Consider the following 13,166-nt stretch of genomic DNA (forward strand, 5'->3'; position numbering starts at 1 on the left):
GCTATCATTTAATGACCACCTAGTATGTCCCGGACACTTGGCTAGATACTTTGCATCCTCTACACTTCATAACAATCTTACAAATATTACTGCCCTCATTTTACAGATGTCAAAACTGAGGCTTAGTAAGATTAAGTGACTTGCCAGAGTCTAGAGCTCTGGGTTAGCATTAAGCGTATATTTTATTCAGATAATCCAGGCATGTCTGACTGCAAAGTCAGGGTTCTTTCCAGTATAGCAAATAGTCCCTAGAACTGGGAGTCAGAAGAGCCACATGCTACCCTTGATCTGGTATTTCTCAAAATGCAGCCTTTGGACTCGCCATCATAGACCTGCCTGAGGTGCTTATTACAAATGAACCCCCAGTATCAGAATCTCTGGGGGTGGCTCTGGGGATTTTCATTTCAAATAATAATTTCTTTGGGTGAATTTCTGGTAAACTCAGCTACAGTCACGAAACATTTCTGTTTCCTGCAGAGGCAATGATCTCCCTTCCTCTTCTCTGCTTTGTGAACGTTTCTTCTATGGGCCCCATTCGAGGGCCAAGCAAAGAGAGTGTCCTACTCACCTCACACGCAGTACCACGCCTGGCACACAGCCGGTGCACTGTCAGTGTGTGCTGACTGAAGGGACGCAATACATGTTTACTGCGCATTTGCTTTTAAGCATGAACTAATCACTGAGTTCCCCGGAGCGTTCTTCTAATGCTAACTGCCCCGCATACGATTGCTATTCACGTCCATCAAGAACTTCCAGCAAACATGAAAATCCTAAAGTCCTCTATAATTGTCAAAGAAATGACCAAATACTGCCTTCCTCCCTGTCTCTTCTTTCTGTCCCCTCTCCTTTTCTTCATTCCACTAGCTCACAGTTATCAATATACAGCACTCCATCCAGAGCACAGAAAAAAACAAATAAGCAAAAGTGGAACCTAATACGAAATATTTTGGCAGGACCAACAATAAGATTAAATACAATCATCACATTCGCCCCCAAACTATGGAAACAAATGAAACCGTCATCTGCAAAAAGAGCATAGAAAAATTGAACTTAAAAAGAAAAAAATAGCAAAAGTGATAATGGTCACAGATAGGAGCTGACAGAAGCACTCCTTAAGGACAAGATTCTGACAGCTTCTCACTGGAGAAATATTCTTACAACAAGCTAAGAAAATGAGATTACTGCTGTGACGCAGTGCTCACCCCCTAGGGTTTACTTGTCACAAGCAGGAAGACACCAAGATACATCTCTTATCTCATCCTATAAAGGAATTTCTGCTCAGGGTTAGGCTACTCAGAAAATTAACAAAGTAAGCACAAATACTTTAGGTTAGTATGTAATCAAAACATATATCACAAACATATGTCACAAAGCCAGTAAGATCATACTGGTTAAACAAGGGTTCTGGAGTCAGAATGCTCTAACTAAAGACTATTTTCCAGTTCACTAATTCTCTCTTCTGCTCTGTTCAGTATGCTGAGTTGCTCAATATGCTGAGTTTATTTTATTTTTATCTGGTAGTTTTATTTGGGATTTTCTCAAATCTACTCTGTCACTTTGAAAATTTGTGATCTGAAGTCTGTGCACAGCTCCTGTTCTGCTGGTTCCTCTTCACGTTGCTCTGTTTCCCTGTGTGCTCGGTTTTCTTCAACTGCTTGTTAGTTTCTGGTCTTGGAAAAAAAAATTTGGAGAGGTTCTCTGAAGCCTTGGGTGGATGTGCCCACCTCAAATGATGTCCTCAGCATGAAGCTCCTTTTCGAAGTCAGGTCACGTATATAAATACCCAGGGTGCAAATCTGTGCCAGAGTTAGTCTATGGCCACAAATTTTCCTCTTTTCCTTTTTCTCCAGCTGCTCTACTTGGCTCTGAAAAGCCTTCTCTTCTGCTCCTGGGATGGGGGAGGAAGAGCAGCTCTAACTCTGGTTTGCCCTTGCACCCGGGGTGCATGGCCAAGGGAACCCTTCAACCTTCCAGTGTGACATGGGGAAGACCTCCTCCGAGACCCTCTGCCGTCAGGGGGCCCCCACATCATTCACAGCTGCGGGACGGGCAAACGTCCTCAGGAACAGGCAGCTCTGTTGCTCTGACGTTCTGCTCTCCCCTCTATTGTAGGACTCCATCTGAAAAATGTCCTGGGAATCCCACTCTTTAGCTCCTCAGTGCACTTGAGATGGCTTTAAAAGTATTTTATTTAGCATTTTCAACAGAAGAGTTGGTTTTTCAACAGAAGAGTTGGTTCAAATAACCTACTACCAGAAACTAGAAGCTGGTACCCTAATTAAATCTTGACTGTCACTACTTGGTCAGCTCTGAGACTCTGGACTAAAGTTACTTTGCCTTTGGTTTCCTCATCTGTAAAATGAAGATGATGATGATGATGATGATGATGATGATGATGATGATGATGATAATAATAATAATAAATTAAAAAACTTAATGGAGTTGTGTGAACATTAAATGAATCCATGTAATATGCTCGATTCAGTACATGCCACATGGGAATGCTTGGTAAATATTGGCCTCCTTTCAATCCTCACCATCACCATTGCATGAGCTTGGCCAACTAAGTTGGATCATGTAATCTGCATAGGTTTTGTTCTGGGTAAAGATAACTTCCAAGAATAGGAATAGTCTAGGTAGAAAAAAATGTTCAAGAGATGAGAAGAGTTATTTAGATTGTCCTCCTGATCCCAAAAGACAGGTATCTACAAAAGGTTTCTTAATTTCAAAATTTCAGGCATTCATAACAATAATGTCAAATTTTATGTTTGATTATTAAAAAATGATAATAAACCACAATAACTGAAGAGTAGGTTAAAGTTCCAGGGACTTCTATCTTTAAAACAGAGTAAAAGTTCAGTGATTAGAGTTTCTCAGAAATGGTTTAACATATGCCCACAAAGCCTTCTGGACCCCTTCTGTAATCCTTCTGGATGAAATCCTCTTAAAATACAGTTGAAAATGTTTCCAGCTTTGGATTAAAATGTCTGTTAATCCTAATTATCTACCCCTAAAATGGGATGTGTCCTTGAACACGCCACTTCATTTTCCGGGTCTGAGTATCCTCACTGGTCAATGAGGAGGTTGGACCAGATGACTTTCCAAGTCTCCTACAAGCACCAATAAGCCCATAAGTCAGCACTGTTTTTGTTTGTTTGTTTTAATGACTTACAATCTTACACAAGTTTCCCTATTTTTTTCCCAATTACCATTTTCTTGTCCCTTACACTTCAGATCATAGGAGAATAAAGCGAGACTGTTCACATATGTAGGGCAGCTGACTATATTTGAGTCATCTTGGTGTCTTCTATACTTTATCATGCAAGTAAGACAATACAAAAAGTTAAATGTTCCACTTATAACTGGTAAACCTGTCATTTTTGGAATGCAGCTTTCAGGAACTGAGTCATTCATTTAGTGCTGTGTGAGGCGCTGGATATAGACAATGAGCGGAATAAACCCTGCCCCTGTGAAAATCCTCATCTAGATTTGCAGAGACACATAAATAATCGGGATAGTGTGAGAGGCACAGCAGTTAAGAGTTTAGTCTCTGGAGGCTGGTGACTCCAGTTTGACTCCTGACTCAGCCACTTATTAGCTGTATGAACTTGGGTAAGTCACTAAACTTCTCTATCCCTCCGTTTCTTCATCTGTAAAAGGACAATAATATCACCTACCTCATAGGGTTGCTGTGAGGGTTTAAAGAGTTAATACAAAGAGTAAAGGTTGAAAAGAGTGACTGGCACCTGGTTCTCCTTAAGTGTTGGCTATTATTATCATTGCTATTATCACTGCACAGAAACAGGTATGAATATAAATGTGAGAGGAATGGATGTAAAATGAGGGTAAGACATCACATGATCTCTAATTGTATATCCCCACAATCTGTTATTTGTCCTCTACCCGACACCTCCCTGCCCCCACCCATGTCACATCACGCTCTATTTCTGAGTCTTTGCTCACCTTCCCACCAGATCGCTCTTTTTCATAAGTGCCCTTTTCACATGCTGCATGAAGCATCAAATTTGTACATTAAATGCCTCCTTATTCTCTAAAGATACGCTTGGTACAACTTCAGTCTTTATTACGTCACATACGACGTGGCTACAGATAACGCCATGTTTCCTATTTCGCCCACGTCTCACAGCGTGCCTGGCTAACTGCATGGAAGGCGCTCAGCAAGTGCGGGCTGATTAACTGAAGGCACCCAGTTTCAAAAACCAGCTTTCACTGGCAGAGATCAGAGGTTGGCAAACTTTTCCTGTAATGGGCCAGACAGTAAACATTTTTCACTTTGTGGGTCATATGGTCTCTGCTGCAATTGTCACAACTACTCCAAGGTGCCACCGGCGTGCTGGAGCAGCCACAGACAACACATAAACAAGTGGGCGTGGTCACGTGCCGGTAACACTTCCTTTTTCTAAAATTTTATTTTTTACTTTGAAATAGTTATTAACAAACAAGCAGCTGAAAAACACATACACAGGGAGGTTTTGTGCACCCTTCCCCCAGTTCCCCCAGTGGCAGTACTATAACACAGTATCACGACACCTCAGGCAGGGGTTAGGACCTGTAGCAGAACAGCAGGACCCTCACTCCAGCCTCTGATCTCACACATATTAGGCAAGTACGTGGCTGGTGGGAACCTGCTGAATTGAGCAAGGCTTACTCTCAGGCTTCCACACTCTTTGCTTCCTAGGTATCTTATGCTTTTTACAGCTTGAACGATAAAGTTGATGACTAGAATTCACTCACCCAAGAAGCAAAGCAATTTTAGCTTCGCCTCTCTGAGCTAACGTTTCCAAATTTTAATCCTCATATTTTTCAATTAAGAGATGGATGCGTCACATTCATCCATAAACAAAAAGTGCGGGGAAGTAATTTCTTCAATGTACACCTGGGAAAGACAACTGTAATCTAAATTTGTACATTCAAACATAATGCAATTTAATTATTAGAGCAATTTGAAGCCATTAAGAACATGACGGGGAGTGGAGAAGTTTCATTGATTTTTTTTGTTTGTTTTAAATCAAAGCATTCCATATTTTTTTCAAAGACTGAAATCATGGCATTTGGCAAGGTTTTTTAAATTATAAAGGTGGCTCACAGATCCAGCTAACCTGGTAGAGCCAAGAGGGTGATTATGTTTTATAAAAAATAGATATGATGACGTCAGAGGTTAATTTTTTCACATTACCTAGAAAAATGAGAAAGAATGAATTTTCTTTAAAAACAATGCAAGGCAAAAATTAACCATGCTGGTATCTCAATTAAAAAAATGCTTGGTACTGTTCTGAGAATAAGACCCCGGGTTCCAGCCACACTTCATTTAACTCCGTATAAGGACTACTGGACGTGAAATGGACTACCTGAATACATTTAGAGCCCTCATCAAAAGATCTAAACTTAAGATGTTAAAACAAAACTTTGCCCCCAGAATGATACTAGGTAAGTTTCCTGCTTGCCTCCTGCAACCCCCCACTCTTGAAGTGATTGTGGAAACGAGTAAATAAAAGCAATTTTATGGACACAAATAACTTCCCTTACTTAAAAGGTAGGAAAAAGAAAAAAGTCAAAGCTAAGTCCACATTAGTCATCGAAACAGTTCTATGCTTCTATTTGTATACTGGTAAGCTTATTTCAGAGGGACTAATTAAATTATCTTACAATAGGCATGAACTCAACAAGGAAACAGAATACAGATACACAAGTTCAAGAGAGAACTGTCTGTTAAACCCTTACACTCAGAGATCCATAAGTAATCATTTAACTTTCAATTAATGATTTAATTTTGATCTGGTGCCAAAGCATGTTTATATTCCTGGAAAACACTGCTGATCTTACTGACTGACATTTTAGTATACTTTAGGGTTAATTAAATAAGCGATGTGGCAAAGTATGTTGTAAGATGCAATTTTTCTGTTAAGATTAAACTTCAGAAATTGGTGATTTCATACTTGAACAAACCGGTTAAGTCAATGAAGTCAGAAAAGTTGGCAGCTCCTGTATAGACTCTACCGTCCTTTAGGAGGGTTTAACAATCGGCTCGTGACTGGGTTGACTCTGCAATTTACGATCTGTTAGGCTAAAAGTGTGGAATTAATTCAAGAATTATACATTACCAAGTACATAAAGATAAAGACGTTGGCTTTAAATGTTGTTTTTGCATAAGTTTACTTACCGCCATATAAGCATTTGTTCCGACATACGTCTTGGCTATAGAATTCACCAGCTATGAGACAAAACAGTCTGTTAGAACAATATAAAGATAATGTGGAAATAAAATGGGCAATTATTCCTCATTTAACCTACAATCATCATTTCTATAAATCAACTAAAAATTATGTAAAAGGGAACAAATTCATCTACAAAGGCATTTAAAAATGATTAAATCTCTCTTTTCTTTTGAATGTGATTTCCGATTTAAACCAGCACAGCATTACAGTTTATAGCAGATAACCTTAAACAATTCACTTACGCAGGATGCTTATCGCTTTAGTACCCCAAACCCGCCTGATATAAAAAGTCAATTTGAAGTAGAATTTGAGCACACTCATTTTTGAGTCAGATGGTTCAGGATGTGAATGAAACCCCGTGCATTACCAGAATGAAACAAACACTAAATACGCTGGAGGGATAACAGACTTTGACAACTCATAATACAACGATGACCTTCGCTTTGGTCTTCGTGTTTGGCTGGGAGTAAAGGTGGCTGCAATTCAAATCAACATCACAGCACGCTCATGGGTCACTATCACTGGGGATCTCAGGGGAGGCCCAAAATGGAAATTAATTAAAATTTGTGCTGCACATTGTAATGGCCCTCCACCATTGTTGCTCCCAATATTAATTCTTATTGTGGGCCAGTTGGGCTCCCCAGGCACAGCTCCCACTCTGCCCTCCCTTTTGTCTGGCCAAAACGCTTTCATATCAAAGCTGCATATCAATGAAGTTTGCTATTCGTAAGTAGTAATTACAATATCAGCAGTTTTTACTGTCATTAAACAATGAACAATCATATTTTGATGAAGGAAACGCGCTCGGAGATTAAAAATGAATAACACAATCCCAGCCGAGGAGAAGATGCAGGGTTCTGTTTGTCTGGCAGCTAGGTGCTTTTTCAATCCAGAGAGTAGACTGAAGATAGAAAGTGGATGTTACAGGGAAGAGAGAAAATCAGAAGGAAAAAGAGACCTACCTGAGTGCTAACTCCAAAATCACACAGCTTGACTTGTCCTCTGGTGTTTACTAGCATATTGGAGGGCTTCACATCTACAAAAGGACCAGAAAAGTTCACGCAACTAATTCCGTATCTACAGTGCTTGTCCTAGAAAAAGCACACACGCTCATCATACCATATTGCAGAAGTGACATCATCTGTTCAGCCCGAATTCTAATCACAAATTTAATGCAAAGCATTTTATCTGGAGGCAAAATGTAAGGACCTAACTCCCTCACTTCCACCCATTTCTGGTTTCTGTAGAAGCAAGGGTTTATTTATTTCACATGAAAGTCAAATAAAATCTTGGCTTCCAACAAGAGTAAACAAAACCATCATCCTACTCCAGCTTTCAGGAAAAGGAGATAAGAAAATGTAATCTTCTTGCAAAGATTCTGTACAGAAAGGCTTAGCTCTGCCCTCAGTGTGAAACGGCTCCTCCCACCTAAGAAGCAGTAAGGCCAAAGGGAAGCCAGCGAGGAAAAAAACCATTCAAATGTTTGCTGGTAAAAGGTTATATATGACAGAAACAATGAGAACACGAGTGCAGTACTGCGATTTCCTGGTTTTATGTGTAAATGCTGCTTCAGATAATCCTCAGAAATTGACCTAAAAGAGGTGTGTGTGCTTGTGTGTGTGCATGCGTGTACTTATAAATCTTTGTTTTGTTTACCCTTCTCTTCCCTTACATCATTTTTGACTGTTGCTAGAGTTAACAAAAGAACTGACATAGCGTTTGCCAAGGCGTCAGTTGCTAAATAATGACACAAAGGGTTTCTGTGCAGCATCGTCAGTGAAAACAATGGGCCTTTTCAGGAATTCAAGGAGCCTACAAAAACTGTCCAGCAGGATAAGAGCACAGCACTTTTAATGGTACAGAACAGTTCCTGCTTCAACCTTTCACCTTCAAGGGCAAAAGTGGTCTGGAAAAGACAACGTCCTATATTTAGTAAGGCATATAACCTTAATTACCCCAAAACTGAAAAAGAGACTCATAATTTTTTATGTAACATCTCAAAAAAATCTGAGTTAATTTCACTCCAACCCTCCACCCTGCAAAAGGGTACCCCCGAAAGCATCTTGCCAAGAGTAGGTACTTAAGCTCAAACTCGGTAACCAACGATTACCGAACCTACCTACCATATGACAGGCAACAGGCCAGGTACATTCTCATATGCATGCTCATTTGGTGCTGCCTGACTGACATTAGAATGTAAACTTCACAAAAGTAGGGGCTTTGTCTTTTCTATTGACTACTAACATCCCAGACCTCGAAGAGTGCCAGGCATACAGTTAAGTGCTTAATAAGTATTTGCTGAATGGATGAGAATGAATGAGTGGAAACCACGAACATGCATTATTTCGTTAACGGCTCTGCTTCCGTGATGGGGTTAGCAGCACACCCTGTCAGGTAAGACCCAGTATGTACTTCTGTTAGGGGGGGCTTTCTCTTTGTATACAAGTCAGTATGTGTTTGCAGGTGTAAGGGCTTTTACCAAATGGTCTCTCTGCCTCTGGTTTTCCCCAATTTTAATACAACTCTTATATCACCATCATATTAAATATACCACTCTCACTATATCATTCCTTGAGGAGGAAGTAAAACATTCCCTGACCTCCCCGGCCAACCCAAATGGGAGCTCCTTAAGAACAGGGCTGTGCATTCGAATGTGCTCCAGCAGTCCGCACAAAAATTCACACCACAGACAGCCACAGCCAGCCACAAATGTGTGCCAAGTTGAAAGAACTGTTAGACTCTACAAACTCTGGTCTTATTTTCCAAATCGAATTCTCATTACAGGCTCTCAACTTGGAATATTTTCCTTTTGGACAATCTGCTCTTTTATACATTGACACCCTTAAACCACTCTGAATCCACCACATCAGATGGAGACAGTTAATGAACAAATATTCTGAGCTCCTGGGAGATGGAGCTGCCTGGAAATTACAAGGTATAAGAAAATTAACACATCTTTAGCTTTAATCACATACATATTTGACTTAAATGGATCAACAGAGAAATAAAACAAAATTTCTATATTATGTTCTAAGAGGCAAGATGTAAATAAGAACTTTATGGCATTTTCAGTGCTCCAACAATATCTACTTTTACTTACATATAAGTACTTTTACTACTGTGTGACTTTTGCACATTCACCTTTTAGTCTAGTTTTCAGGAATACTTTACGTGTGAAAGTAGCAGACACACAGCCATCCTCAAAACAATCTTTGTACTCCAACTAGACTGCTTCAGTCACTGTCTCCAAAGAACCCCCCATTACTAAGCCTTCCTTTGTTTACACTGTCTGTCCCCGCCACCGAACCCCCGGGTTTAGAAACCCTTCTTCGATTATTTTTTGACTGAACTCTGCCCATCTTTCAAACTCAAGTACCCCACTTCCCAGTTATCCTAACTACTCAAGTCATCAAAGTCTCTGCTTTCTTTGAACTGCTAAAGCATTTACTGTCTGTACCATGTGGAGCTGAGCATGTGGCACTTTTATTTTTTACTAGTAATTACTCACCATATTTACTGTTACAGGTACCACCAAGTCCTAAGTTCACAGCACAGGAATACACTTTACACATTTTTGTCTGTATCCTATTTGAGCGCAGTGTCTTGCTACCGGTTGATGGCTTTCTCAGTAATACACTTAATTTGCTAGTGTAAGTGTTCTCCCCACCAGCAACATCATTTGAACATAACAGATCCTTTTAAACAAAACCAGCGGATTCAGGCTAGGAGACAGAGACTTGGATTTTAGTCTTTTGGGCCCTGCCACAAGTTTGGCGTGTGACTCTGGAGTAGGCATGGGACATTTTAGCTTTCAACTCTGTGAAAAGATTATTCGGGAGATAATAAAAGTCACTGTATCAATCTTAAAGAACTGTGGGGATTAAATGAGATAATTGATGTAAAATAGCTTGTAAACTGTCAAACACTCTATAAATATAAGGTATGATCATTATCCACTGGCAATAAACCAAGCTACAAGAAGTGTTATATTTCATTATGTTCAGGAAATGATTTCTGCAGCTACTGCAGTAAATCCAGGCTGTGTTTGGGTAAAAGACTTGTTGAAAGAAAAGAATTTCCAAAGCCCAGTAAGTAGAATGATAAAACCAATTCAATGTTTATGAGGAAGCGCTTCTGCCAGGTTGCTGAGGCCGTCTTGGAGCCCGTCCCCTGCTACCTCTGCGCTCAGCCTTCCGAATCCCCTCCCTGCCCACTCCGCTTCATCTCGCTGGTCTCCCTGCCAGGCTCCTGCTCTGTGATTCCATATCCCTGGAAAACCCTGCTCCCACATACAAGCATGGCCTGCTCCTTAACTTCTTTTTGGGTTTCTGCTCAAATGTTTCTCTTCAAAGAGAAGCCTTCCTTCCTCAACCACCCACCACGAACAACAGTATCTTCCCACTCCAGACGCCCCCTGTTCTCTCTCCCCTGTTCTTGGCAGCACTGACACACTCCATTTGTACGTGCAAATCTGCTCCCTCTCAGTCCTCCTCTCTTGAAGGAAAGCTCCATAAAGGCAGAGATTTGATCTGTTTTGTTCACTCCTGTGTCTAGAATGGTGCCCGGTATGGACAAGAAACAGTACGTGTTGAACAGAACGGTGAATGACTATTCCCACTGAACAGACGGGCAAACACGCTCACCTGGGGAAGCGTGAATCCGGGCTGAGAAGGAGCTGCAACTTTTCCCACTTAATGGCATGGAATAAATATATTTCACTATTAATAAATCTATTTGTAGATGACATTTTTCATTCTGAGAAGAATCTGGCGTTCAGAAATACTCGTTCAACAAGTATTTACTGACACCTTACCGTGGGCCAGATATGACAAGAGATGCTGCGGGGAGAAGTGTGAGTGAGACCTATCTCGGCCCCCCAGGAGAGTGCAGCCCGAGGAACTGCTGGTGTATGTTTTGACCAAAAACAGTGCAAATGAGAATTCAGGACAATAAAGCTGCTATGTATCCTCTAAATGAGATTTTCTTCCTGAAAAATTGGCAAGCTTCCTATAACAAGAACAGTAAGTTATGTAACTAAATAGCTCCCAAGCCTGGCTGTGCATTAAAACAAAACAAAACAAAACAAAACCTTTTTGAGTTTAAACTCAGATCTACTGAATCAGAAACCAATCTAATACAGCCTAGTCTTCAGCACTTAGAAAAGACCAACAAAACCTGCTGTATTTCCCTCTAATTTAACTGCTGGCAAGTTCAGGATATCTGAAGACAAAGTTCATCTATTGCTTAACTTTTTAAAATCAATTTTATTCATTAAAAAACCAATTTTATTGCAGTCATTCTGAATATACAGTTTAACAAGTGCGACAACTGTATACACTCATGTAACCATATCATAATCAAGATATGAAACATTTATATCACCCCCAAAAGTTCCCTGGGCCCCTCTAAGGTCAACTCCACCCTGACTGATCTCTGGCAATCACTGACTGGTTTCTGTTATGTGAGATGACTTTTACCTTTTCTACATAGATTATAAACCCCATAATATGGTGCTATAATTTTTGCTTTAAACTGTCTGGTGATTAGTGTTTGGTTGGTATTTCCCTGTCATTAACATTTAAAGTGGATATCCTGCAGATGGTACACAGCTGGGTCTTAGTTTTTAAACCAGTCTGACAATTTGTGCTTTTCATCTCAGTATTTATACCATTCACATTTAATGTAATTATTGATATAGCTGAGTTCAACTCTACCATCTTACGATTTGTCCCACGTTTGCTCCTTTTTTCTTCTTTTATTGCCTTCTTTTAGATTAGCTGTGCTCTTTTTAGTATTCCACTGATCTCTACTACCGGCTTCTAAATTCGAAGCTGGCAAACTTTTTCTGTAAAGGGCCATATTTCAGGTGGAGGGCCACATGGTCTTCCTGTAACTACTGAGCTTTGCCATCGTAGTGCAGAAGCAATCTTAGGTGATATGTAAATGAACTGGCATGGCTGTGTTCCAACAGTATTTGTTTACAAAAAGAAGTTGTGAGCCAAATTAGGCCCGCGGGCTAAAGTTTGCCCGCCCATTTGAAGTTTCTTTCTTTCTTTTTTTAATGGCTGTTCTAGGGTTTACAATATGTTTAACTTCTCATCGTCTACTTTCTTTCTTTTTTTTTTAACGATTTCTTTATTTTCTTTCCACTTTCTCTTTTTTTTTCTTGGTGGGGAGGGGGGAGGTAATTTGGTTTATTTATTCATTTATTTATTTTTAACAGATGTACTGAGGATTGAACCCAGGACCTCATGCATGCTAAGCCTGCACTCTACCACTGAGCTATACCCTCCCCCTCCAATATTCTACTTTCAAATATTAGGATATTTAATTTATAATGTAAGAACCTTAGAACAGTATGTTTTCATTTTCTTCCTCTCATCCTTTGTGCTACTGTTATACATCTTTCCTCTATATATGTCATAAACCCCACAATATAATGTCCTTATTTTTGCTTTAAATAATAATCTTTTCAAAAATTTAAAGAAAAAAGTGCTTTCTTTGCCTTAAAAAGTCTCCATTTAACCGTTATTTTGGAAAAATAAATTTACTGGCATGGAATTCTGGATTCAGTAGGTTTTCTTTTTTTCCAACACTTTAATGATGCCTTCCCACTATCTTCTGGCTTGCATAGTTTCCATTATTATTTTTGCCATTATTATCTTTGTTCCCCTCTATTTAGTGTATTATGTTTACTCTGAATATTTTAAAGATTTTAAAGTATCACTGGCTTTCACATTTTTTATGTTGACATACTTCGGTATGGTTTGTGTTTAACCTGGTTAGTTTGTTAGGCTTCTTAGATCTCTGGGTTTACAGGTTTCATCAAACTTGGAAATTTGGGGCAGCATTATTCCTTCAAATTATTTCCTGTTCCCTTTTCTTTCTTCTTTCCTTCTGAGACTCCACTTATACACACATCCTAGACTT

The 13,166-nt window shown here is 39.7% G+C and overlaps 1 protein-coding gene across 6 annotated transcripts in view; it reads right to left on the reverse strand.

Moving 5' to 3' along the window:
* Window positions 1–13,166, reverse strand: part of MAP2K5 (mitogen-activated protein kinase kinase 5) — a 235,646-nt gene that overhangs the window by 100,703 nt on the left and 121,777 nt on the right. For all 6 annotated transcript variants that reach the window (XM_006184035.3, XM_032480890.1, XM_032480891.1 and 3 more), the window contains exons 14-15: window positions 7,199–7,272; window positions 6,182–6,232 (exon numbers count right to left, since the gene is read on the reverse strand). In XM_006184035.3, coding sequence (XP_006184097.1) covers window positions 6,182–6,232; window positions 7,199–7,272 — 125 coding nt within the window. The remainder of the gene's footprint in view (window positions 1–6,181; window positions 6,233–7,198; window positions 7,273–13,166) is intronic.

Source organism: Camelus ferus, chromosome 6 (genome assembly GCF_009834535.1).
Source record: "Camelus ferus isolate YT-003-E chromosome 6, BCGSAC_Cfer_1.0, whole genome shotgun sequence".
Lineage (NCBI taxonomy): Eukaryota > Metazoa > Chordata > Mammalia > Artiodactyla > Camelidae > Camelus > Camelus ferus.